The sequence below is a fragment of the Dinoponera quadriceps genome, unplaced genomic scaffold (assembly GCF_001313825.1).
Source record: "Dinoponera quadriceps isolate SergipeBrazil2010 unplaced genomic scaffold, ASM131382v1 scaffold115, whole genome shotgun sequence".
Lineage (NCBI taxonomy): Eukaryota > Metazoa > Arthropoda > Insecta > Hymenoptera > Formicidae > Dinoponera > Dinoponera quadriceps.
The window spans coordinates 2,067,186-2,094,721 of record NW_014554511.1 but is presented as its reverse complement, the minus strand read 5'-3'; the positions used below and the strand labels follow the sequence as shown (position 1 = coordinate 2,094,721).

The window sequence follows — 27,536 nt, the reverse complement described above, 5'->3', positions numbered from 1 at the left end:
CACGAAAATTTTATCTCGCGGATCGAGAAAGTTTCTGACGATTCTCTTACATATAGGAGAGAAAGAAAAAGTGATAAAGAAAGGGACAGAGATGGAAAGAGAGAAAGAGAGAGAGAAGGAGAAGGGGAGAGGAGATAATAAATGAATGAATAAATGATATTAATTGGATGAAACGTCTCATCATGCTATTCGCGTGTGAGCTATTGATTAATTTGGTCGTTATCTCTACAGGAGTGTTCAATATTGTACGGATATAAATGGACATCTCAGCTGTCAGTCTCGGCAGATAACGTCATTTGTCGGATATCATTGTGATAAATTGTATACGTAGCAAGAGAATTCGCTGAGACGGAATATCTCCGAATCAAAGGGACCTTCCCTTCTGCGCAAACACGTCGTGGAAAACGTGTGTGTACTATTTACAAAGACGGGCACGATGATATGTAAACATTTCCCGCTTTTTGAAATGCAAACACTCGCCGTGCCGAGATCAGCGCGCGTTGTTCGCGCGTTGTTTATCGTCGATTTCTTTTTCATGCAGCAACATAAGAACGCAATGGATTTAGTTGCTAGCGCGCCGATGTAGAGAACCGACAGTGGAAAAATATATTTTAACGCGAGCCATCTCTCATCTCTTGCAATTTATTCCGCCTCACGTTGTATAATAATAAAATGTCCAAGTCATTGATAATTACGTCGTTCGATAATTACCCGATAAAGCGTTGGAGTTTCGCAACGCTTTTCGCGCAACCTCGTCAAATATCGGTGCGGTTTCGCGGAAAATATAGCTTGGCGAATTTTCTATTATACAAGGTGTCCCAAAGTAATCTCAGTTCCCGTGGTACGCAAGTAGAACGAGTGAAACTGAGCAGAAAAGTCCTGTATCATTTTGCAAACAACACGCAAAATTTCGAGTTATTAACGATTGCAAATGGTCATTTATAGAGGCTTCTTTAATTAATAACTCGACAATTTGCGTGTTATTTGTAAAATGCTGCAGAACTTTTTTGTTGTATAAGCACAATAGTTATCATATATTTGTAGATTAGACTATTCGGGGCGAAAAAGTCTCTTACCATTTTGCAAATAACACGCAGATTGTTGAGTTATTAATTAAAGAAGTCTCTATACACGGCTATTTTCAATCATTGATAACTCGAAATTTTGCGTGTTATTTGCTACATGGTATAGGATTTTTTTGCTCAACTCAATGAGTTCTACACTCCTATGAGCGGGGGTATTTGGTTCTGAGACACTCTGTATAAGCAGATCCCTAAAGAAAGAAAAATATTTTTTAATCGTCATCTAAGATAATTCCATCGCGCGATGTCACAGGATAATTTTGCTTCTAATACCGTTAAGCGGGGAAGGTCGTGTGGCTAAAATAATGTCCCATATGAGTGTTCCACGCGCTATTCTCTCGAGAAGAATTGCCCGTACGAGCGTACCAAATGGAGCTATAATTCTTCTTGTAAAACGCAGGCCGCAATTCACAGCGGGAAATCTAGATTAAAAACTATCGTATTGTCGCTACGCAATTACTAAACGCGGATGCACTCGCGCGCGTTGTTAAGCCGTTCAAGTTCGTGTAATTCGTTTTCGTCATGTTGACGCACGATTCATGCGTGTACGTGTATTGATGTTGCAATGCGTGTACGTGCACGTATCAATTTTTTAAATGTTTTTCTCTCTTGTTTTTCTTTTTTTCCTTTTTCCGACGAAAAACCGTGTATGTTCGAAAAAATTGTTCGGTGAAAGTTCGAAATTACTATAATCCCTATAAGTGCGTAATATTATTTAATATTAAATAATATTCCGGGCATAATCTTAGATTATTAGATTATATATATATATATATATATATATATATATATATATATATATATATATATATATATATATATATATATATATATATATATATATATATATATATATATATATATATATATATATATATATATATATATATATATATATATATATATATATATATATATATATATATATATATATATATATATATATATATATATATATATATATATATATATATATATATATATATATATATATATATATATATATATATATATATATATATATATATATATATATATATATATATATATATATATATATATATATATATATATATATATATATATATATATATATATATATATATATATATATATATATATATATATATATATATATATATATATATATATATATATATATATATATATATATATATATATATATATATATATATATATATATATATATATATATATATATATATATATATATATATATATATATATATATATATATATATATATATATATATATATATATATATATATATATATATATATATATATATATATATATATATATATTTGTAGATTAAGACTATTTGTAGATTAAGCCAATCTGAACAAAAAAGTTTTGTACCATTTTGCAAATAACACGCAAATTGTTGAATTATTAATTAAAGAAGCATCTATAAATGACTGTCTTCAATCATTGATAACTCGAAATTTTGCGTTGTTTGCAAAATGGTATTGGAGTTTTCTACTCAGTTTCACTCATTCTTGCACACCACGGGAACCGAGATTAGTTTGGGACACCCTGTATAATTTATTTACATATATTTTTCAATATTATTATTGTTTTAATCTTTTTTAATATTCTAAGAACAAGTGTTGTATAATGTGCCAAGAATATTATATGAAATGGGCATATAACATCAATAGAACATTTCTATAATATTAAAAATTATTACATAACATTCTTATAATAATATAGGAATATTATTTTAATATTGAATAATATTCATATAATATTCTAAGAATATTACGCGCTTATGGGGACTAAATTATACATATTGGATGGTGCAAAATTTCATAGCCGATTTCAATAGACGTCATTAGGAGAGTATCGCAGCGTCATTGAGTGTTATGTATACATATTGCACATCTATGGAAAAACGACGTATTCAATGATCATTTGAATGAAAATTTTGTGTTTTGATAGAATTCACGTTGTGAAAAAAATTGTGAAAATGAGCGGAGAAAAGTTGTATTTACGACGATGTTATGTTTTATGAATTTTGGAAGGGCGTAACAGTTGGAACTGTCGTAAAAAAATATTCAAGATATCTATCAGATAAATCATGCACTAGCAATTCGAAGAGAAGCTCTGTTGAGAAATGGTTTACAAAATTCAGACATGATGATTTCCACTTTGACAACCAGCCACGCTCTGGCCGACCTTCCGGCATAGATGATGACATTATGCGCAATTCAGTGGAATATAATTCGCGAATTTCAATAGAAGAGATTGATATAAAACTCAACATTGACAGATCGACTGCATTTCGGCATTGAAAAAGATCAAGTACATTTTGAAACTTGATACGTGTCGTGTGCCGCATTTGCTAACCGAAGCGAATAAAATGAATCGAGTTTCTACAACTGTTTTTTTGCTTGGCCGACTAAATAAAGAGACGTTTTTGAATCGAGTGGTGACTGGGGATGAAAAACGAATCCCGTACAACGATGTTCAACGCAAACGCACTTGAAAACTAGCAGATGAGCGTGCAGAATCTATGGCAAAAGCCAATATTGCATCCTGAAAATGTGAAACTTTCCATTTGACGTTGCAAAGTTCTGTTTGAATTGCAAAAGGAATAATTTATTTTGATCTGCTTCCCGTTGGCCAAACGATTAATTCTAACAAGTACTGTCATTATAATATAATATAATATTGTCTCATTATAATAATTAGACCATTTAAAAATAGCAATCCAGAAGAAGCGTCCAATTCGGGCTAATAGGAAAGGAGTCGTTTTTTACTACGACAACGCGAAATCACACGTTGCAAAACAGAACTTGCGTAAACTGAAAAAACTGAAATGTCATATCACATCCACCGTATTCTCCTAATATCGCATTATTAGATTATTACTCGTTTTAATCGTTGCAAAACGATGTAAATGAAAAAAAATTTCTCATCGTTGGAAGCTGTGAAAAATCATCTTTCTTCCTTCTTCGACGCAAAACCGAGGTCGTTTTATGATCGAGGCATCCATATATTACTGGAACATTGGAAGAAGATTGTATTATAGAACATAACGACGATTACATTATTGATTAATAATTTTAATAAAGAAAATTTTTAATTTTTTAATTTAAAAAACTTTAAAGAATTAATAAAATTAATAAAGAAAAATTTTACATGCCAAATTGCTGTTCGAATTCTAATGATAAATCGGGCTCGAACTTTTGCATTCACCCAACATATGAAAAATTTTACGTATATCCACATATTGGATATTTTTAACCAGTTAACTGTTTTTGACGAGTATACTCGTCATGAAAAAAGTACAAAATTTTAACCTTAAATTGCCGTACCTTAAATTGCCGCCAAAATTTTGTACTTTTTTTATGACGAGTATACTCGTCAAAAACAGTTAACTGGTTAAACGCAAAAATGTACATTCAACATTGATCGGTAAATGTATTTTATGATGTTGTGTTTCATGAATCGTGTAACAATAATATATTATACAATAATATATTAATATATTAATATAATGTTAATCATCACGTTTTACAAATTACAACGATTTTATTAATTCATTAATTTTATTAATTCTATTTTATTAATTCCATTATATTTCAACGTCATCCCGGTGATTTCTGTTGCAGAACGAAGTGGTAGCTGTGGCATTAGAGGCTCTGTTAAGCAAACATGAAGCACCTTTTCCAATGTCGACGTCATTGTGAGTATATTTACTAAAACAAAAATGTTCCATTAAAGCGCAGATTGAGGAAAATAAATTCGGTCAAATAAACTACTGATGTGTAACGCTTTAAGCAAAAATTTAAATCGTCCTAATAAATGATTAATTTAACTTGTATTTTACTAAATGCGAAATGGAAATATGTATGTTATTTTCATCATATGTATGTTATTTTACATTTCAGAGAAAAACTTCTGCATAATGTTGAGGAGGAGGAGAACTATAACTTGCTAGAAGATATTTACGAGACACTGAATTACGATTACGGTAAGACAGTACGATTTTTACAATTAAAAAATATAACAGATAATTAAGAGGAAACGCTCGTACGATTTGCTACGTAAAAGCTGCTACAGAAAGAGAAGAATGTTTGGCACAACATTGCATAAGAAAAGATTTCGGAATTATACTTATTAGGGAACCTCGCGAACCTGAAAATTTAGATTTTAATGAAACCTTGTATAAATGTAGGTAAATTGATGAATTTAGAAATTTTCAGTTGCCGCTAAAAAACGATTTGAAAAGATGAAACTATTTTTCAAAGATACAGATACATTTAGATCATTAAACTAAACTTTGGTAATTCATGCCATACATTTAGTAACAGGTCTTTTTCTTTCAGTGTATTAAAAGAAGTAAGGACGTTAACGTTACAAACGATCGAATTCAACGCTAGCGTCTCGGAATTTCTGGCGCACAATCACTTTGTGATATTGTTACACGATCGTGATGAGAACTAAAGCGCAAAATCGGCCGTGTTATCGTGGCAAAACCAAACTTTGCGGAAGTGGGACGAAGTAGTCACGCATTGAAATTATTCTAGCTTCGCTAAAACGTGCTCATCTCGGATTCCCGATTATACACGTTCTCCTTTCGCGAGCAACTGCAAAGCACAACGCGCAATCTGGCACCGTATGATAATGCTTTAATTTTGCCCCGCGTGTTTTAATACGTCTGTCACATGCGCTTTTGTCTCCGGCTTGAAAGCTGCAGCAGCAGGGGGATAATTTTTCAGCACGGTGAAATAACGCCGGCACGTTCACTCTCTGTCTCTCTCTCTGATGAAAAATGCAAACGGAAACGCGAAATAATTCTGCGAACCTGAACGATCGTTCATCCGTATCGCGAGCACGGACAAATGGGCATCGAAACGCGCTATCACTACACTGAAAATCCAAATGTGTGATTTTCATATGGATAAACGTCTTAAAATGACATACATTTGACTGAAGCTATTTTTATATATTTTTTGCCGATTTAGCTGACGTCATATAAAAATTTAATCGTGTTAAATTAATTAAATTAATTTATAACGTGTTAAAACGTCCAATCGTGTTAAATGACGTGATTTCAAACGGTAAGACATATGGAAGAAATGGTTTACAAGAGCTTCAGCTAAAAGATTTGCAGTTGTTCTATCTTATTCATTTCGCGTTCGGCTACTTGAACTTTATAAACTCAAACTTCAAAATGCTGAGACGGTATCTATCGTCGGAAATGAGGAACTATCGAATAGCAAAGTATCTTTATCGATACTTCAATCACGAGATTGGATATGGTTTTAACGAGGATATCGTTGCCCGAGGCGGGTAAACGGCATAAACAAAGAAGAGTGCACTGCAAATCCTTTAGTTGAAGCTGTTTTTACATATTTCTTATACATGTCTTATCGTTTTAAATCACGCCACTTAACACGATTGGACTTGTTAACTGAACACCTCTAAATTTAACGTGTTAATTTAACGCGATTAAACGTTTTAAACGACGTAAACTAAATCGGCAAGAAACATGTAAAAATAGCTTCAGTCAAATGTGTTTTAGACTTTTTAGACTTTCATGTGTGCAAAAATCACATACTTGGATTTTCAGTGTTCTGCCTTATCCGTCTCGCGTCCGGCTGCGAACTTTCGGCTTAAACTTCATAAACTCAAACTTCAAAGTTCCGAGACGGTATCTGTCGTCGGGAATTAAGAACTATTGAATAGCAAAGTATCTTTATCGATACGTCAATCACGAGATGCGATATGATTTTAACGAGGATACCGTTGCCCGAGGCGGGTAAATGGCGTAAATAGGGAAATGTATGTGTGTGAGGATTTCCCGGTGTTAACGAAGGAGTGCCTACGGATAGGCAACACACACTCCGAGAGATTAATGAAGTAGATGAGCCCGGTCTCAGAAAATCGTGTTTGCGATGTTATACCGTTCGGTGCTGTGCAGGCCGGGTCATGCCTTATGCACGCGAGTAGCAGCTTATTGATTCAATCTCGTGCGCGAGATGATAAACGCGCTCTTCCCCAACCTTCCCGGCCCTAATTTTAAAAACGTACTCTCTCCTTCAAGTTGATACACGTTTACACGCGCTCGCCTTTCCTCATCATTCCGTGAAAATAATCCTTCATTACCAGAGACTCGGAACCGAAACCGAAGACCGTATGGAAATCGGTATTTTTGTAGGATCGGAACCGATTTTCATTTCATAATAAAATTCCAGTTCTCACGAAGAAGCAGAACATCGATTAGTTATCGCGACAAATAGAAAATAAATTTCAGGCATGCAATATTGAACAGAAGAGAATTAATAGAAGAAGTAATATATTACAAATTTGAAATAAATAGGAAGACAAAAAATCCTGAATTGTACAGTTTCAACCGTTCCACTTGCACACCGGGAATCAAGATTAGTTTGGGACATCCTGTATATTATGAATGCTCATTATAGCACGCTATTGATCCATATATTTTTCAAAGTAATCTCTGACTTTTCTTGCCGGGAATCACTGCGATTGACGTTCTAAACATCGCGTGCACTACGTAATACGACGGCTTAATGAGCGTTCAAATGGTACGCTCATCATTTCGCGTTGATATCTAGCCGTCTGCAGCCTTCTCAGCATCCAATCTCCAGTAGCGTCCAATCGTTCCACGTTGATCGCTCTTTGCTCGTTTCACTTTATCACGCCGCACTCTCGCAGTCAACGATCATTTTAATGGCACTTAACGATTAACTTTTTTCACAATTTTACCACTTAACGAGAAGCATGCAATTAATTGAATAACACGCTTTTCCTAAAGAAAACATATGTACACATTTCATTACAGGCGGCTTTTAAGTTAACAACAAAAGTAACGCGCACGCGAAACAGATGTATTTCAGAATGCTAATTGAAACGAGCGAACTGTATTCCGTGTAGAGGAACTAAGGTTGTTAAAGTCTCATCGGAAAGTTGTTACAGCTGTAACTTTGAATATGCTTGTCCATTATAATTAGCAAGTATAACCAACGGCATAAAAGATACTAAAATGTTTGTGGATGCTGTGTAGATGGAGTGTTTAGTAAGTCGTATATATGTATATATATACCAGGTTGATAGATAAGTCTTTAGAATGACACATTAGTGGTGTTGCCACCTTCAATGTGCCATGAATTTCCAGTAGTGCCAACCTTCAAACTTCTCACTACACAGTTGCAGACAGATATGACAATCATATTTGTGACAGCCACCGAAAGCATATAAAAATGGAAAAAAGAAAAAACTGAAATTCGTGCAGTGATTAAGTATTTTTATTTGAAAAGCTTGTAACCGTAAGAAATGATTTGGAACATCCAAAAAACTTTGGGGGAGTCTGCTCCGTCGAATGCATCCGTATATAACTGGACTGCTGAGTTTAAACGTGGTCATACCAGCACATCGGATGTACGACGCTTTTGTGTCAATACATAACCGTTGATGAAACATGAATCCACCATTATAAATCTGAAACGAAACAACAGTCGGCGCAATGGATTCCAAAGGGTGAAAGTGCTCCGAAGCGATCAAAGACGTAACAATCAGCTGGAAAGGTTCTGGCCACTGTGTTTTGGGATGCATGTGGAATAATCCTCATCGATTATTTTGGAACAGGAAGAACAATCACAGGAGAATATTATGCATCATTGTTGGACCGATTGAATGATGAAATCATGTAAAAACGGCCTCATTTAGCGAAGAAAAAAATTCTCTTTCATCGATACAATATACCAGCTCACAAATCGGTAAAAGCATTGGCAAAATTGGACGAATTGAAGTATAAATTGCTCCCACATCCACTGTATTCTCTAGATCTGGCCCCGTATGACTTCTACCTGTTTCCAAATCTCAAAAGATGGCTCCAGGGAAAGAAATTTGCTTCAAATGAAGAGGTTGAATGGGAAACAGACGCATATTTTGGCGGTTTAGAAACTTCTTATTATTTGGAAGGCTTAAAGAAACTAGAAACTCTTTGGACTCTGTGTATTGAGCTAAAAGGAGATTATGTTGAAGAATAAATTTGAGTTTTGCGAACAAAATATTTTTCTCATTTTCACTCTAAAAACTTATCAATCAACCTAGTATATTTTAAGTCAAATAAAATTTTAAATAAAATTTTCAATAAAAAACAAGTTTAAAGGACCGGAATCGAAAAAAACCGTAATTTCGTAAACCGTAATTTAAACGTACTTTCATTGTCCAGAAAACCGGAACCGAAAACGGGACTTTTATTAAATATTTTAGTAGACCGGAACCAGGACCGGACCGATATTTTCATTCGGTGCTAGTCTCTGATTACATCACATTTCGCTTACACACCCCATACCGATCGACGAACGGACGGACGGACGGGCAGTCACGCGGCATTGACGAGTCGAAGGATCGAAGATAATCGAGACCGCGTGTGCGACAGCGTTATTCGCTGTCAGACGGTTTTGCACGATCCTTCATCTTCTTCGAGCGCGCATGTTAACCCAATTTGCGCTCGGCCGTCGAGTACTGTAGTTACAGTCGAGCACGCTTCAGAAACGTCCCCATTAATCACCACGGACAATCGATATGCGCATGCAATGTGTATTCGGATCTCCGAGCTTCCTCGCGTCGGAACTTGTGAATGGGCCCCCGGTCGGCGACGAGGCGCCTCGAAACTAAGTCGACCGCTCGTCGTGCGAGTAATATCGTCCCTTTCTGACTAATAGCCCGCGCAAACACGGAACACATCGCGAATCGGAACTTAACGTAGCTCGTAAACTTAGAAATACAGCGCCCTGAACAATGTAATAAAACCCTTTGGCGTTGCGTAATCGCATTAAAGTGAGGGAATGCCGCCCTTCACCGCCCCTCTGATGCCATCGCAGCCTTCAGCGCGAGCGATTATGCGAGGCGCTTGTTTACCCGCCATAAAACATGTAACGCATCGTAGTTTCCTATGTTAAATATATCACCTACTTACCTGCTGCGTCAAGACAATCCCTTTGACGATGGCACCGGCAGCAACACATGTATTCTCTCGGTCGAACTGATCTCCGTAGCCAAGCATGTAATCCCGCTGAAAAAAGGACAAGGGTGGCGCATCGTCATGTACTCTCCGAGACCAAACAAAATCACCTTCTCGTCTCCTTCTACCTCAGCTCTCTCTCTCTCTCTTTCTCATTTCTCACTCTCCTTTCCCTATTTTTCGCGCTCTCTCTCTCTCCCCTATCTCGCTCTTTCTCCCTTTTTTCTAGAACATAAAAGCGTCAACCGTAAGGAAATTATCATTCTGGTGGAACCTCTTCCCCCCACGTTAACGATTACACACTCTTGAATATCGAAGTTCACTGTTAAAAGCGCAGGCTACGTATTTTAATGCGATTCGATGCATATTGCACGTAAACAAGGACAGCTTCGCTGATATTTCATAGAGGGTAATTATTAAAGGAACGATCGCGCGTAAGAAATCAGTTGCCTCAATCCGTCTCCGTGTCACTTGCAAACGGCGGAGCATTTAAACTCTCGTGAGATCGCACTCTGCTAGCGATAATCCTATAAGCGCGTAATATTATTTAATATTATGTAATATTCTAGGCACATTCATAGATTATTATACGTAATATTCTAATAATATTCTAGTAATATTATTATTTAATATTGAATAATATTTCTGGAACATTAATAGATGGCTATATATGTCCACTCCCAATAATGTTTAAAAAATAATATTTAACATTTAACATATTATTGTAATACTATATATATTTTTAGATATTCACTATTTGTATATATATACATATATATGGCAAAATATAACAAATTTTGTATAAATATATCGTATATATATAATAAATATGTACAAAATTTGTTTATATATAAATTGCATATATATAATATTAGATACATCGGAAAGTTCCGTCCATAGCGACGAGTAGCTATAACTAAAACTGTCAGTAACTTTAATGTCTAAATCAGGGTTAATTTTTTTGTTTTCACCATCTGTCAATAAAATTCAGTATATAAAGGTATACGTTCGCATCAATAACATTGTTTCTTACTGCGTCGAAAATGTCGAAATTTGAGCCAAATACGCGTTATTTGCATGAAGTGTTAATCTTTTGCTTCAAATGGAAGAAAAATTCAACTGAAGTTCATCGAATTCTTGTAGAAATTTGCGGTGATAGTGCTCCTTCCAATAGAACATGCAGAGAATGGTTTCGATGCTTTAAAAGTGGTGATTTTTATATGGAGGACAAAGAGCGTTCTGGACGGCCAAGAGCATTCGAAGACAAAAAATCGCAGGCATTGGTGAAGACCCGTGTCAAACGCAAAAACAACTTGCAGAAGCATTAAATTATGTTCAATCTGTCATTTCCGATCGTTTGAAAGTCTTGGGAAAGGTCTGCAAGGAAGGAAAATGGGTTCCATATGAAGTGAAGCCAAGAGACATCGAAAAGCGAAAAACCATCTGTGAAATTCTGCTCGCTAGGCAACAAAGAAAGGGGTATTTGCATCGTTTCATTACTGAGGATGAAAAATTGATATATTTTGACAACCCTGAACGTCGAGAAACCATTTACGACCCCGGCTAATCCTCAACATCGACGCCAAAGCTGAATATCCACGGAAAGAAGGCAATGTTCTGTATTTGGTGGGACCAGAAGAGTGTAGTGTACCATGAGCTGTTGAAATCTGGTCGAACAGTCACAGGACATCTCTACCGAGGATTAATTAAATTATCCGTTTGAGCCGAGCATTGCACGAAAAACGACCAGAATATGAAACGAGACAGCATAAAGTGATTTTGCTTTATGACAACGCTCGGCTTCACGTCACAAAACTTGTCAAGGAAATGTTAGAAGCACCTCGCTGGGAAATGCTACACCAGGCGGCTTATTCACCAGACTGTGCCCCTTCCGACTACCACTTGTTTCGGTCAATGGCACACGCATTTGCTGAGGAACGCTTCAATTCTTATGAAGACGTCGAAAAATGTGTCTCTGACTGGATAGCCTCCAAAGATGATTCATTCTTTCGCCGCGGAATTCGCTTGCTGCCTGAAAGATGAGAAGAAGTCATCGCTAACGACAATATTTTGATCAATGTACTTTTTCATTTGTTTCTTAAATAAAACCATATTTTTTTGTAAAAGAAACGGACGGAACTTTCCGATTTAGCTTTATATATTTTCCTATATTATTATTATTTTATTGTTTCTTTAATATTCTAAGAACATTTTTATAATGTGCCGAGAATAGCTTTTATTATGTGAAGTGGGCATATAACATCAACAGAAAATCCCTATAATATTAAAACTAATTTCGGTTTCCGTGTGCATGTAGAGCGGGCGAAACTGAATAGAAAAGTCGACTACCATTTTGCAAATAACACGCAAATTTTTGATTGAAAATGGTCATTTATAGAAGCTTCTTTAATGAATAATTCAAAAATTCGCGTGTTATTTGCAAAATGGTACAGAACTTTTTTGTTCAGAGCGACCTAATCTACAAATATATGACAATTGTTATATACCTAACGACAGACATCAATATATTACGTAACATTCTTAGAATAATATAGGCATATTATTTTAATAACGAACAATATAATATTCTAGGAATATTACGCGCTCACACAGAACGTGCGGCTACCGCATAAAGCGTGATTATCGACAAATACGTATATCGTCGTTTATCACGGAAATGGAAAACGTGTATTTTTGTCTGTAAGTAGAAGTCGTGAGCATAAGCCGCACATTACTCCCTACCTTGTGACCCACGACTCGCTCTACGTTCGTACTGCTCGCTCACGGCTCACGATCGCCTTGTATTGGTATGTACGGCAGGAAATGGTAGTCGCCGTAGTTGTCGGAGCATAGGAAGGATTTCTCGTCCCGACGTAATGCAATCTCGGCAGAGACTCTAAGATCCTCGCTGTCACCGAAAACGTACGGAGCACCGGGCCATTTGCAAGATTGACTTACGAGGGATCCGCGCAGCGGCAACTGCAGATACGACATCCTGTGCGACATTAAACGACGAAATCGTCCAACATCGCGGAAACATATGACAAAAAGATAAATTCGACATACTCTCACGTCGTACCGGAGAACAACACGGAGCTGTCGTTTATTCTCGCGCGTGTCGTCGTGACCTAAATAACTATATATATATTTATATATACAGTCTCTCAAACTAATCTCGGTTTCCGTGGTGTGCATGTAGAACGGGCGAAACTGAGTAGAAAAGTCGACTACCATTTTGCAAATAACACGCAAATTTTTCATTGAAAATGGTCATTTATAGAAGCTTCTTTAATGAATAATTCAAAAATTTGCGTGTTATTATGAAGGAATTTTGTCGAAATTGCCTTGCCTTCGTTGACGCTTCCGCTGTGAACACGCTTAACCACTAGAAAGAATATATAATATATACAACTCCACTCGAGGATGTCCTCGATGGAGGGGAAGACGAAAGTGTCGCCTTAATCCTATGCCCTCCGGGCGTAGGGGAGCGAGAGCTCCGGAGACCCTTGCGGATCTGACGTGCGTAAGAATCGCTCTAGGCGTCTAAGTCCGAGGGGAAGCTTAGACGTGTAACTACGGTGGAGGACGGCGCTTTGAACAACAGTTCCGTCCAAGAACTTGCTGTTTCATGCTAGCACACTCACTCCTAAGCTGTAGCGAGAGCGTTGCTTCTGGGTGGAGTCGTTGAGCGAGAATGCTCGATGATGAGGAAAACGACGTTGACAGTCGTTCCTTGTGCCAAAATCGGCGAAGAGGCGTCTGCTTCGCGCGTGTAATTTACCCTCACCGACAGTAGACTGAGAGCTTCTCTACTGCGAGAAGCTGTGTTGTCGGAGGAAAATACTAGAGAGGGTCTTGGCGGACTCCCACCGGCAGCGATGGCGTCCGTCGCCTCTCCTCAACCACTAGGGTAGCTATTGGAGAGACTGAACATTGCTAGACCGAGGTTACAAAATATAAAGAGTAGCGAACCAAAGACCACAGGAAACCAGAAAAGGGTAATTCCAAAAATTCGGCTAACGTATGCTGCGATCGAAAAGACCAATGGCACGCTCCGAACCACCAGAGAATAACCAATCAAAAGCGATGTACGGGCGCTGAGCGCCCGTAGATATATATTCTAGCGGGAGTATATTTGGCTGCGTGCAGGCGATCACAAGTTGCCTGGAGGTCCGGCAACCACGCTATGCAGTAGGCAACACCGGCAGGCGGATCCGCAGGCTTGTTGGATCCGCAACACCAATGATAATTGAACCAAAAACTACCTCAGATTAATTTTGTTTATGGAAAACATAATTTAAAAATGATTTTGCTTGAAAATAATGGCTTATTTTTGATGGCACCAAAGCGTTTACTTCAACTGAAGTGTACCTAAAAATGTTTTTAAGCTTCGGTAAGCAGATCAATTCGTTTAGATTTGGCTGTTTTTTACGGAGATTGGGGTGTGACTTCGATTGTTTTGATATTCCAGAAGGGGCCAGCTAAAAATGGAATGCAGTTTAAAAAAACGTTTAAAATTATAAATTTTAACATTTTTGATGTGTTTTATTGAACTGAGTTATTTTTATTTTTTTCTTATTTTTTTGGAAAATATATGCATTTTTTGAGGATTTTAGTGTATATAAACCCTCGGTTTTTAGAACGCGCAGCGTATTGAAACCTCGTATTTTTAATGTAAATGATGTTGAAAATGGATGTTGAAAATGGATGTTTTAATGAAAAGTCTCCTAAAAAGGGACCAGCCAAAAACGACAGTCATTCTTTTATAGAAATAATTTTGTTCGATACATCCAAAGGACTATAAGCTCTGATTCTTAGCGGTTTCGACGCCAGCGTCTTGGGTGCACAAGTAAAAATTTTCATCTCGAAATATACTGATTGGGAGATGAGTTTTCTTTTTAGTGCGGTTTTTGAGGTACACGTACCTAGATTTTCATGAGTTTAATGTGATTTTTCTTTCCCCCACAAGATATGTCCGAGAAATTCTGGGGATGGTTTGAAAGGATATATTATTGTTACATTTTTCAAAAATGTTCAAAATGTTGTGGGTACGTTGTGGGTATTAAAGATTTTGTATTTCTTTTTTGCCTAATTTCATGTATCAAGGATTATGTATATGGATTTTATTGCTCCCGCAATTTCTATTCTAGAAGTGGCAGATATTACTATAGGCAAACGTCCGCAATGTTTTATCGCGTGATCTAATACATCTATCGGATAATTTCGCCGCGCAATATTTGGTGCGCTAGGCAGGGCGACACAACAACGATATTTTCGTGTATGCAAAGCTGGAAGAGAAGGGAGGGGGGGGATGTAATATTGTCAGGTATCTGGCCCGCCGGAGGGCCGATTAAAGAGCATTACGTTAAAACCTCGATCGATTTGACCCTATCCGCCACTGACGATATGGAATAACGTCATGGGAACGAGGCGCGCACGCGCGCGACATTTCGGATGATTGATATCGGCCGTATCGCACTCTCGCACAAGGGCAACTGCTATTATAATTATCGTGTTATCCTCAGTGTTTGCCGGTATCTAGATCAAATTATCTGAATAATCATCCATATGAATAAACAGATAATCTTTATCTTTATCTAGATAGAAGATATATACGTAGAAAAGATATGCATCTTTATCTTAGATAAAAAAACTATCGTCTCACCTGAAAATTAACTAAAGTGATTTTATGATCCATATTCTGAACTCATTTTTCGATCAAATAAACGAAATAATACGGGCCTATGCGTTAAGCCCGTATCATACTAGAGATTGGAAATTAGATTTCAACGAATCAACAAATTTCGGTTTTGTCTCCTTTGATTTGTTCTTTTTAGCTGCTGAACTGCTGAACCGGTGCGATTAAAAAGAACACACCATTTTTTTCAGTTGTTCTATCCACTTTAAACGTGTATCAAACCGTCGACTATGAGTGAACCAATGACGATTGATCTTTTCTGTTACATCCTTAAATTTATAGCGATTACGTGGACGAATTACTTAACCGTTCTGCAATTTTATGACCTGCGTAATTTTTCTTATATATTTTTATAAAGTTTTTCATGAAAGCGTCTAAAAAATTGTCTAATAAGTAACGCTACTTACCTCATATTTCATCCAGATACATCAAAAGCAAAATCATTCTTCATCTCATCTAAGATGAAGTGCTCTTCATCTAGATGAATCTGAAATCATTTAAGGCAAACATTGGTTATCATAGTGATATTCGTGATGTGAAATAATACGGGAGCAATAGAGCGGCCCTCGTTCACCCCCGTCTATTTCCGGATTTGCAAGGAAGCCGACCACAGCCGGCCTCGTCGGCACTGAAACGCGGCGTGTATTATCGACCCCGCGAGACTGCAATTCTCCAACGCGTTGATTTAGTATTCAATGTCGTGTTAAGCATTCATAGGTACTTTCCCGTGCGATTCCAGAGAGGATGAACCCTTTGCAGCCGCGGAACGGCAGATAAAAGTTCAACCAGACGCGCTTTTCGCTACTGTTGGTTCAACATAAACGCGAAGTTCTTTCTCGGTACCAAAATCAACCAGAAAACTGAAGAATATAACGTATCGGGTTGGTCAGAAAGTCTTTTCGTACTTTATGCGAAGAGGAAATAATTGTTTCTCACGAAAAGCACTTTCAAAGGCCTCGAAAATAGCACTAGTTCTGGAATTCAAGAAAAGATCCAACTCTCTTTGGACTTTGTCCGCCGAAATGGACTTTTTTCCGTTAAGAAAATTTGGGAGGTCGGAAAAGATGATAGCCGGCTGGCGCAAGGAGAGTATGGTGGATATTCGAGAAGTTCCCAGTTAAGCTCTCTGATTTTTCTCAATGTGAGTGCGCTCACATGGGGACGAGCGTTGTCCTGGTGGAGGAGAATACCTTTGCAGTTGACAAATTGGGTTCCTTGAGTTCCTTGAATTTTGTCCGAACTCTTTCCAACTGCTGCGAGTGGAGGTCCGTATTGATCGTTTGAGTTTTTGATAGGAGCTCATCGTCGAGACGATTCACCTGTTCTACTTGCACACCACGGGAACTGAGATTAGTTTGGAACACCCTATATATAAGATTGAAAATCGTGTGATTTTCCATCTAGAAAATGGCACGACATACATAACGCTGACTGCACCACAAATCGTAGCAAATTAATTTGTTGTTCAATGCAAATACCATCTGTGACTTCTGTTATTCTGTCGATTAACGGTTAACAGATCTCTGGTTTACGGTCGTTGTATACACGAAACTTTGAACAATCTCACAAAATGAAACTCAGAGCGTGGCAGGACAGTCGTCATCCAGAAATTTGCATTACTGACAAGAATGAAATTTTTCATATCTTGTTAACTGAACCTAATTTACGTGCAGTATTTTCGAACTTCTTTTTGCTAGGAATGCCTCAGGAACAGATTTCAGAAGTTTGTCGGTTTCCTCGTGAAACGTCCAATGTGTATATACAGAGAAAAATATAAGACGATACATAAAATATCACATGTAAATATACGTTGAAATACTCGGTGTGTGGCATATTTGTATTTTGCAGGGCATATTCTCTGAATTTTTATGCCGCATTTGTACTATGAATAGAACAACACAGAAAAAATCTCAGTTCGTGTAACGAAATAAAGTACCGGACTGAAATTCGTCGATGAGGAAATGATTTCTTATTATCAAAACGCGTTATTATCGAAACGCATAACTTATACAATGATGGCCACGAGTCGAAGTAAGCAACAACTTGCATCGGAATGGAGATATCTCGAGACAGCTAAACAGCATTGCGGAAAAAAGAGATTTTAACATTTCGATTTATTCAACATTTTTTAGAAGGGATATATTATCGAGATATTTGATAACACGCATTTTTCTGGAAGGGAGATCCATTTCACACTTCCTGCAAAAGTTTCGAAGCGACACGTCACGCGTGCAAATATTAATCACTCTCTACCCATTGTATACAAAGTTTGATCCTTCAAACATTGTCGAGAGGAAAATCAATGATTCCCGCATGACGGAATTCCCACGACGACAAACTAACCCTTAAAAGCACGTTGGGAAAAATATACTTCCCACCCTTTTTCTTTCAGATATTTGTCGATAAAATTTTTATTATTTGGACAGTTTTTTTTATTTTTTCAGTATCTTAGGGATAGGTGAATGTAAAAAAATCATTAAAATACACATTTTGTTAAGTGCAAAAATCTTCTAAATAACCAAACTAAGAAAAATGCCTGTTTTTCAGAGAAAGTACATTTTTCAGCGATTTTTCCAAAATTTAGGTTTTAAAACTTATATATAGATTTTCTTGAAATCGTTGGTTATGAAAACTGATGTCGGAATTAGAAGATTTTCAAAATCCAAAGTGGCGGTCTAATATGGCGGACTGAAATTGCGGCAAATCAAGCAATTTTCTTCAAATGTGGTATATAGGGGATTTTCGGATCGCTGATTACGAATCAAAATTTGGAGTTGAAATCGAAAAACTACGGAATGTTGAATAGAAATTAGTGGATCAAACGTGCAAAAACTCAATGCTTATGGCAAGCTTCAAAGCTTCCAAGTACAGATTATGAAATGCGATATTGTGAAAACAAATTAGAGTTTGAAATGATGTAATCTACAGCGTAGACAAATTTTGGCTCGTTATATTGAATCCACCATCTTTGTTTTCACAAATTTTCCAATTTGAACCTTGGATTCGTTATCAGTCTCAAAAACCCCGAAATACCAAATTTGAATTGATTTGTTAAATTTTCCGCAATTATGATCAGCCATATTGGATCCGCCATCTTAAATTCGGTGAATCTTCCTATTTTGACACAAAATTCTTAATCAGTCACCCCGAAAGCTCTAGCACGCCAAATTTGAAGTGATTCGCTGCAATTTCGGTCCTTCATATTGGACCCGTCATTTTAGATTTAAACATTTCAATTCTGAAATTTTCCAACTTTGATCTCAAATTCATAATTGACGACCCGAAAAATTTGTTGAAAAACAAGCGGGAGGAAAAGTATGTGCTTCGATGGATTAATGTTTTGCGGAACATTTTGCAGACGTCGACGTGAACGCGTTTCTCGATCGTCTCGGCCAGGAGCTGATCTCCACGGCTTGCGTGGGTCTGTTGGAACGGGCCTTCCGTTGCCTCGGAAACGATCTCACCGCCTTCCTAACCACGCTGGACGGTGTGAACGACGTTGTCCAGCACCAGTCCGGATCGGACACCACCGAGGCGGAGTTCGTGTGTATCGCCACGCCGGAAGCATTGGAATTACACTTCACCACTGACCACCCTTCCATAGCTTATCTGCTGGTTGGCAGTCTCAAGGGCATCGCCAGGCAGTTTTATAACGACAAAGCCGATGTGTATATACTGCCGGATCCCTACAATACTAAATTTTTTAGGTAAACCCTCATGAACATAGTTGGTTACGCAACTTCTTCCGCCGCTCTCTCTCTCTCTTTCTCTCTCTCTCTCTCTTTCTGTGGAGCACAGCGGCCGTGAATGATATATTTTACCTTATTTTATCGTGCCCGATCGATCCCTTCCCAGTAAGCAAGAAATCATTAACGTTATTACAATGATACGCGGAAAAAACTAAATTATGACAACCGAAAATATTCAATTAATTAAGTTTCGGCTGCAGTAATGTAACCTTTTTTCACTAGTCGAAGGGCTGTTTTCGGTTTCCTCAAAAGGAATACTATATATATACATGTAGTGTAGAGTTCCTATAACTCCTTCGAGGTGCATAAGGACCTCTCTCCCTGCATAAGCACGATCAAAAGGCAATGGAGAATACTACTTGTCCGTAATGAGGCGTTTGCTCAAAGCAATCCGTGAGAAACGACCGGAATTGTGGGAAACCAACTCGTGGATTTTGCATCACGACAACGCATCGTCGCATGTCCCGACACATGTGCGTGAATTTCTGACAAAAAACTCAACGAATGTCGCTCCACAAGCACCGTATTCACCAGACATGGCTTCCTGCGACTATTTCCTGTTCCCCCAACTGAAAAAAACCACTTTGCGGATAGCGTTTCGAATCGATTGAGGATATCAAAGAAAAATCGCTGCTTGAACTGAAAGCCATACCGTCTGCCGCGTATGAGCGATGTTTCCAGGACTGGATCAAATCTGGCATATGTGCGTTGCAAGCAATGGGAGCTACTTTGAAGGAGGCTATCAGAATTTTGCTGATTGAATTGTTATTTCGATTTTTAAAAATGAAGTTCGGATAATTTTTGATCAAAGTAATATCAATTCGGTTAAGATAACCGAGCACAATTGTCAGAACAGCTGAAGCGTTTTATAGGAAATATTCTGCTTCTACAACCGAGTTTTTATCCAGTCCCTAGAAAACACAAAATTTCAGTTTCCATAACCGAAATTCAGTTACATGAAGTGAATTTTTTTCCGTGTATTTCATAACATGTAACGCTTTTAAGTATGCGTGTTCTTAATGTTGCACGCAATGTCACTGTTAACGATATTTGACCCAAACATTAAAAATAATATTTATACAATACGATTTTAATATTATTAATGTTATATTATCAAATAACGGTTTAAGAACATTTGTAAAATATTGTGTCAGAATGTCTGTAAAATCTACGTAAAATCAACGTTTCACAAAACATATTTAATGTTTCTCGCTTACTGGGTTCTCCTTAGGCACTATTTAACTACCGATCATGGCGGATCACCAGTGGATTTTAATTTCCGCGTCTCTTCGCTGCGACTTCGAAGAGCTCAGTGCCGAGATACGCTATCGGAGCGTAGAGGTGGAGGAATACAAGGACAATTTCCGGGTAGATTATCTACGTCGAGCGAGGAACGCGAAAAATTGTTATCGAACGTCACGCGCGAGCGAATTTTCCGCGTAGCGATGAATATAGAAGAAGGCGCGCGTCGCCTCATTCCGAAGTGACACAATCTTGGCTTGGAGACGCAGTCTGCAGCTACTCGTAAATCCTGAAAAAAACCTGACGAAAAAGACGAGGNGGGGGGGGGGGGGGGAGGAAGAAATATGAAATCAAAACACAGTGGAAACGGTGAAAATACTGGAAACACAATTTCTAGAGACATACAGGGTGTCCCAAAATGATCTCGGTTCTCGTGGTGTACAAATAAAACGGGTGAAACTGAGTAGAAAAGTCAACTGTCATTTTGCAAATAACACTCAAAATTTCGAGTTATCAATGATTGAAAATGGTCATTTACAGAGGCTTCTTTAATTAATAACTCAACAATTTGCGTGTTATTTGCAAAATACTGTAGAACTTTTTGGTTCAGAGTGGTCTAATTTACAAATATATGACAATTGTTGTAACCATCGACAGACATCAATATATTGAACTTTGACCCTTCAGCCTCGAACTTGTCGTTAGGCCCAATAGTTGTCATATATTTGTAGATTAGACTATTCGAAACAAAAAAGTTCCTCACCATGTTGCAAATAACACGCAAATTGTTGAGTTATTAATTAATAAAGAAGCCTCTACATGTGTTATTCGCAAAACGGTACAGGACTTTTCTGTTCGGTTTCACTCGTTTTACTTGCACACTGCGGTAACTAAGATTAATTTGGGACACCCGGTATGTAAAAATTGGTGACACACGACATTAACCGCGCAACACAGTTACGATCTTTCCGATATTCGCTCCAATTGTTTTCTATTCAATCACCTCGATTAAATCTTCATATCGATGAGTGGCAAACGGTAAAGCTGGAAAAACACTTTCATAAAATTCCGCAATTACGTTATTGCCGGCAAACACAAATACATCGCGAACTTCGACGGGAGGGAATGGCCCTTACCGGCATTGCGACATGTCGTTCCTTAGGCGATATTAATTTACACGCGATCGATCGTCCATGTTACTCGTTCAAACAATTCTTGTTTGCGCGAAAATTTACGCTACGTTTCGATCACGCAATGATATGTATACTCGCCCACTTTGAGGGCGAAATGCGGTTCGTAAAATCCCGAATACCGTTGCGCCGTGTTTTATGGTCGCGCGTTTCTCTCCGTGGCTACTGGATTTCATGTTTGCTCGCCGAATCGCGTGTTACCGAAATAATGTCGCGTGAGTATAATATAATTCATGCGGATAGCCGAAGGAAGGGCGGCACGTGAGGGTACAAACCTTTCGTTTGAACAAACATTGATTCTACGACGGTGGCAAATATTTGATGATAGGTGCGGCATCACCGACGAGTCGCGTGAATTCTGTAAGGACGGACGGGCATGGACATGCGAATGACGTGCAAAATACCGTCACACCGCGTACATATCGCTTACATTTCGCCGTCTAATTAAAAGTTGCGCAGGACGTGCGCCGGTTTGGTGCTTCCACCTGCGACGCTCCGCGAGACGCTTGAAAATTCCTGGCTTTACCTGGCTTCATCATCAACGAGAGTAACGTTCACCGTGAGCGTGCTGCACTCAATTTGCATATTTGCACGATAAGTTGTCTACACAGACGCGTACGTATACGTATGAACGTCACCGGGACGGGATTTCCAACACGCGTGGTCAGCGTTTGCCAGCATCTAGATAATGTTATCGAAATAATCATCCAGATGAATAAATAGATCATCTTCATCCGTGCTTGCGATGGGAGGAAAGACAACTGCGAGCGATCGCTCCGGATGTTGCAGATACCGCATCACTCCGGAGCGTTACAGCGAACAGACGCTGGACGCCGACGTAGATGACGATGATTTCGACGTGACGTCGCCCACTTTCCGTCCACTCTCCACCGAGGCAACGGACCTTCGCATGGGGGTAGCGAGCTTCTGCAAGGCGTTCCCGTGGCACTTCGTCGTCGATCGCCAGCTGGAGCTCGTGCAGCTCGGCGTCGGTTTTATGAGGATCTTCGGCCACCACCTTAATCGGCTCGGCAGAGAGATATCGACGTATTTCGTCTTCACACGGCCCCACGGTGTCACTTTGACCTTTCACGAGGTCCTAAAGCGTGCGAACACACCGTTCATCCTGACCCTTCAGAGGCCGCACGGCGTCGATAAATATCCCGCAGAGGTACGCTCATCATGCGGTTTGCCAAACGCAAGATGATCAACTTAATCACGAATCCGATAACACAAACACGTAAATAGAGGCAGGCTAAACGGAGGAGAACCGTTGGAGTTAGAGAAGCTCATGGGGCGAATCGTTGCCATTTATCTTGACGAATTCCTTAACCTTTGTGCAATTTTATGATTTGCGTAATTTTTATTATAAATTTTCATAAAGTCTCTCATGTTAACGACATCATCTAAAAATGATCTAGATAAGTAATTCTACTTATTTTATCTTTCATCTAGATGAGTATAAAGCAAAATCATCTTCATCTCGTTTAAAATAAATTTTTCGGATTTTCGTCTCATCTTCATCTGGATGAATCTATAATCGTCTAAAGCTAAACGGCGGAGAACCGTTGGAGTTCGAGAAGCTCCCGGGGCGAATCATTACTCACTGTGACAGCCCGATAACGCGGATTTGTTGAGAAAAGGAAAAAATGGAAAATATGTAATAACTATGTCACGTCATATTACAGGGTTTGGAAATGAAGGGTCAGATGGTACACTGTCCGGAATCGGACTCGATTTTGTTCGTCAGCTCGCCGTTCTTAAACGGTCTAGAGGGCTTAACCGGTCGAGGACTCTTCATCTCTGATATTCCTCTTCACGATGCTACGAGAGACGTTATACTCGTCGGCGAACAAGCCAGAGCACAGGTGATTAAATCCATTGAACCGATATCGTTGTAAATAACCACTTGTCGCGAGACGCTGGGATTTACGTTTGTGGCTTTCTTATCAAGTCGCAATATCATTATTTCGTTACGAACATATAACCGGAGAATAAGATATACGCACTCACAAGAAAAGAACATTGTTTTACTTGCGTTAAAAAAATTTTTACGTTAAATTCTTAACATACCCGTTTGTTAATTTAACATATTGCGCTGAAGTTGCCTCAATAATTTTGTGTTGAATCGATATTCAAAATGTGCGAGTGTTAAAATAATTGTATATCTCAATGTCGAAGGGCATTTTACGGATACGATAATTTTATGTTAATTTCTGATACATTTCCGTTACTTTTCAGCATATTCATTTTGTGTTAAATTAACACGAAAAAATCTTGCGGACCGTTAAATTTAACATGAAATTTTTTACACAGCGTAGACGTAATTCACGTTACTCTCTTTGAATTAATTAAATAATTAAGAGAGAGACGGGGATACTCTGTGTCGTTATTATAATTCCCACGAGGGATACAGCGAGAGATAATCTCCTTTCAGGACGGCTTAAGGAGACGGATGGATAAACTGAAGAGCTCCATAGAAGAAGCCAACCTAGCGGTCGATGCGGAAAGGGAGAAGAATGTCAGCCTCCTACATCTCATATTTCCACCGGATATAGCGAAACGCTTGTGGCTGGGTAAATTACGGTTCCGTTCGCGGAATATTACGATATCGATCTTCAAGTTCCTTAAACGCGACTTTACTATTCGATACAATACAGCTTGAATACGCTTATCTCGCGAGAGATATACGGTACAATAAATACCGATATGTTGATCGTATAGGAGAAACAATCGAGGCGAAGACATATTCGGACGTCACGATGCTGTTCAGCGACATAGTCGGGTTCACGGCTATCTGCGCCACGGCAACGCCGATGATGGTCATCAACATGCTGCAGAACCTCTACGAGCAATATGACCTGTACTGCGGTCAGTTGGATGTATATAAGGTGCGCATATTCGAAGTAGATTGCGAAATCTTCCGATTTGCTCTCGCAAAGATTTCGTTGCGGATTTATATGACGTACTTTTCTAATAATTGATTAATTATTGCGATCAACCGGAAGAACAGTCGTTTATCTTTTGAAATTCCTCGTTGACGAAAATCAGGATAAGTTTTAACGTAATGTTCCACTTCATGTGGTATAAAATGTCTTTTGGCATGTCGTACGATAACGTGAAAAGTACGTCGCTTCTAATGATCGTCAATCGGGTGGAACATGCGTACTTTTATAAAGCCGGTCGATATCCTATAAATATCCTTCTCTAAGCTGAGATTTATCTCGCGCATTGACTCGTGAAGCCCGAAGATGCACGATGCCGCCATCTGTGAGACACCGGAGGAAGCTAATTTAGCGCGCGGTTGATTTCTTACCTCCCATCATCGTCATTTTCTCTCGTCTCTCAAAATAATTGCGAGTTATCGATGAGGCGAAGTGGAGTGCAATTTTTCGAATACAAAAAATTAGTTGTATCGAGCCTATACAACGCCGTTGTATGCACAAAACGAGTACCGGCGGTGTTTGCCGGTATCTAGATAAAATTGGTATCTAAATAATAATGCAGATGAATAAATAGATCATCTCTTTATCTAGATGGAAGAAATACAAAATATATTCATCTTCGCCTTAGATGAAAAAACTGTTATCTCATCTAAAAATTATCTGAAATGACGTTACGGTCCATATTCTGTACTCATTTTTCGATAAAAGGAATGAAATAATATCGATCTATGCGTTAAGCCCGAATCAGACGAGAGATTAGATTTCAATCAACAAATTTTGGTTTCATCCCCTTTGGTCTGTTCTTTTTTTAGCTGCACCGCTGAACCGGTACAATAAGTTTGAGCGAGACAAAATATACTTATCTCATTCTAACTTATTGCAGCAGTTCAGTAATGCAACTAAACAGAACAGACCATTTGTTTCAATTGATCAATCTACTTTAAACTCGTATCAAACTGTCAACTGTGTATGAACAATCAATGATTATTGGTCTTTTTTATTAGATCCTTGAATTAAAAGTACTTACAATGACGAATTACTTAACCGTTGTGCAATTTTATGATCTGCGTAATTTTTCTTATAAATTTTTATAAAGTTTCTCATGGAAACTATATCATTTAAAAAAGTATCTAGATAAGTAGCGCTACTTACCTTATGTTTCATCTAGATAAATCAAATGCAAAATCATTTTTATCTCATCTAAGATGAATTTTTCGAAATTTCATCACATTTTCATCTCATCTTCATCTAAACGAATCTGAAATCATCTAAGGCAAACATTGAATACAGGCTATATTGATTTTATCATTGATCGATTTTATTCTCCTGCAAACAGGTAGAAACAATTGGCGATGCCTATTGCGTTGCATGCGGCCTTCATCGAAATACCAATACACACGCTCAGCAAATCGCATGGATGGGCCTAAAAATGATACAAACGTGCTCCCATCACTTGACTCACGACGGCAAGCCAATAAAGGTATCGTATATACGATGATTACAAATACGTTCGTGATTACGTGCGACGACTGTGATGCAATTTTCTCCCGACGCACAGCATCAATAGCGATAACACAGAGAATATATGCACTTATGTAATTTCATCGCAATTTCGTGCAATTCAGCGTATTCCTTAATGTCGACCTTAATTCCATTTCGTTGTACCGGACGCGCGAACGAGAACGTTCAACGACGAAAGTACAACGGATATTCGCATCGGTATCGAAGCAACTAAACGGTGTTCCACATTGCGCTTCGTACACTAAAAAAAGGATTTGATAAGTGCTAAAGTTTAGTGAATATTTCCCTACCAAATATCTGATTACTCTAACCAATTTAGTTCCGTATATTGTATATTTATTGTACAGAACTAAATGATTTGGTTGCGGTAATCAAATATTTGGTCGACAAATATTTACCAAATTTTGACACTTATTAGCACAAATCCTCTTTTCAATATATTATAACAATATTCAAAGTATAAAACATTTGACCTCTGCGGAAACAATGTAGAATAATTTTCGATGCGCACCGCGAAACTTCCTCGTTTCATAACGTTCCTGTTTCCCTTGAATATAATTTTTAATTTATGTATGCATCTCTCTCTCTCTCTCTCTCTCTCCTCTACTCAGATACATACCAGGTGTAGAAGTATGAAACCGGAATTTCCCTATAGAAGGTGCTAGCCATCAGTTTAGGGATCGTAAGACCGCTTCTGCAGCGCCATCATCTCCCTCTAACAGCTGACGAAGATTTTCAACACACACAACCTAAGTTCCATACACCGGTATATTTTTCTATAACCTTAAACATGTCGAGTTTTGTGCCTACGAATTACGATTTGCGGACAGCATTGGTTTTTTGTTATCATTTGAAGAAAACTGCTGCAGAATCGTATCGAATGCTTGTCGAAGTTTACGGTGAACATGCTCTTGATAAAACACAATGTTTTGAGTGGTTGAAAAAATTCAAAAGTGGTGATTTTGATGTGAGAAACGAAGAGCGTGGGAAACCACCGAAAAAGTTCGCAGACAACGAATTGCAAGCCTTATTGGATGAAGATGATACTCAAACTCAAGAAGAACTCGCGGATGAATTGAATGTGAC

At 38.1% G+C, this 27,536-nt stretch overlaps 1 protein-coding gene across 2 annotated transcripts in view; it reads left to right on the top strand.

Moving 5' to 3' along the window:
* The window catches only part of LOC106751694 (head-specific guanylate cyclase), a 54,011-nt gene that overhangs the window by 23,515 nt on the left and 2,960 nt on the right, over positions 1–27,536 (top strand). For both annotated transcript variants that reach the window (XM_014632706.1, XM_014632707.1), the window contains exons 2-9: positions 4,722–4,795; positions 5,001–5,083; positions 19,162–19,510; positions 22,774–23,155; positions 23,673–23,852; positions 24,422–24,560; positions 24,709–24,875; positions 26,266–26,409. In XM_014632706.1, coding sequence (XP_014488192.1) covers positions 4,722–4,795; positions 5,001–5,083; positions 19,162–19,510; positions 22,774–23,155; positions 23,673–23,852; positions 24,422–24,560; positions 24,709–24,875; positions 26,266–26,409 — 1,518 coding nt within the window. The remainder of the gene's footprint in view (positions 1–4,721; positions 4,796–5,000; positions 5,084–19,161; positions 19,511–22,773; positions 23,156–23,672; positions 23,853–24,421; positions 24,561–24,708; positions 24,876–26,265; positions 26,410–27,536) is intronic.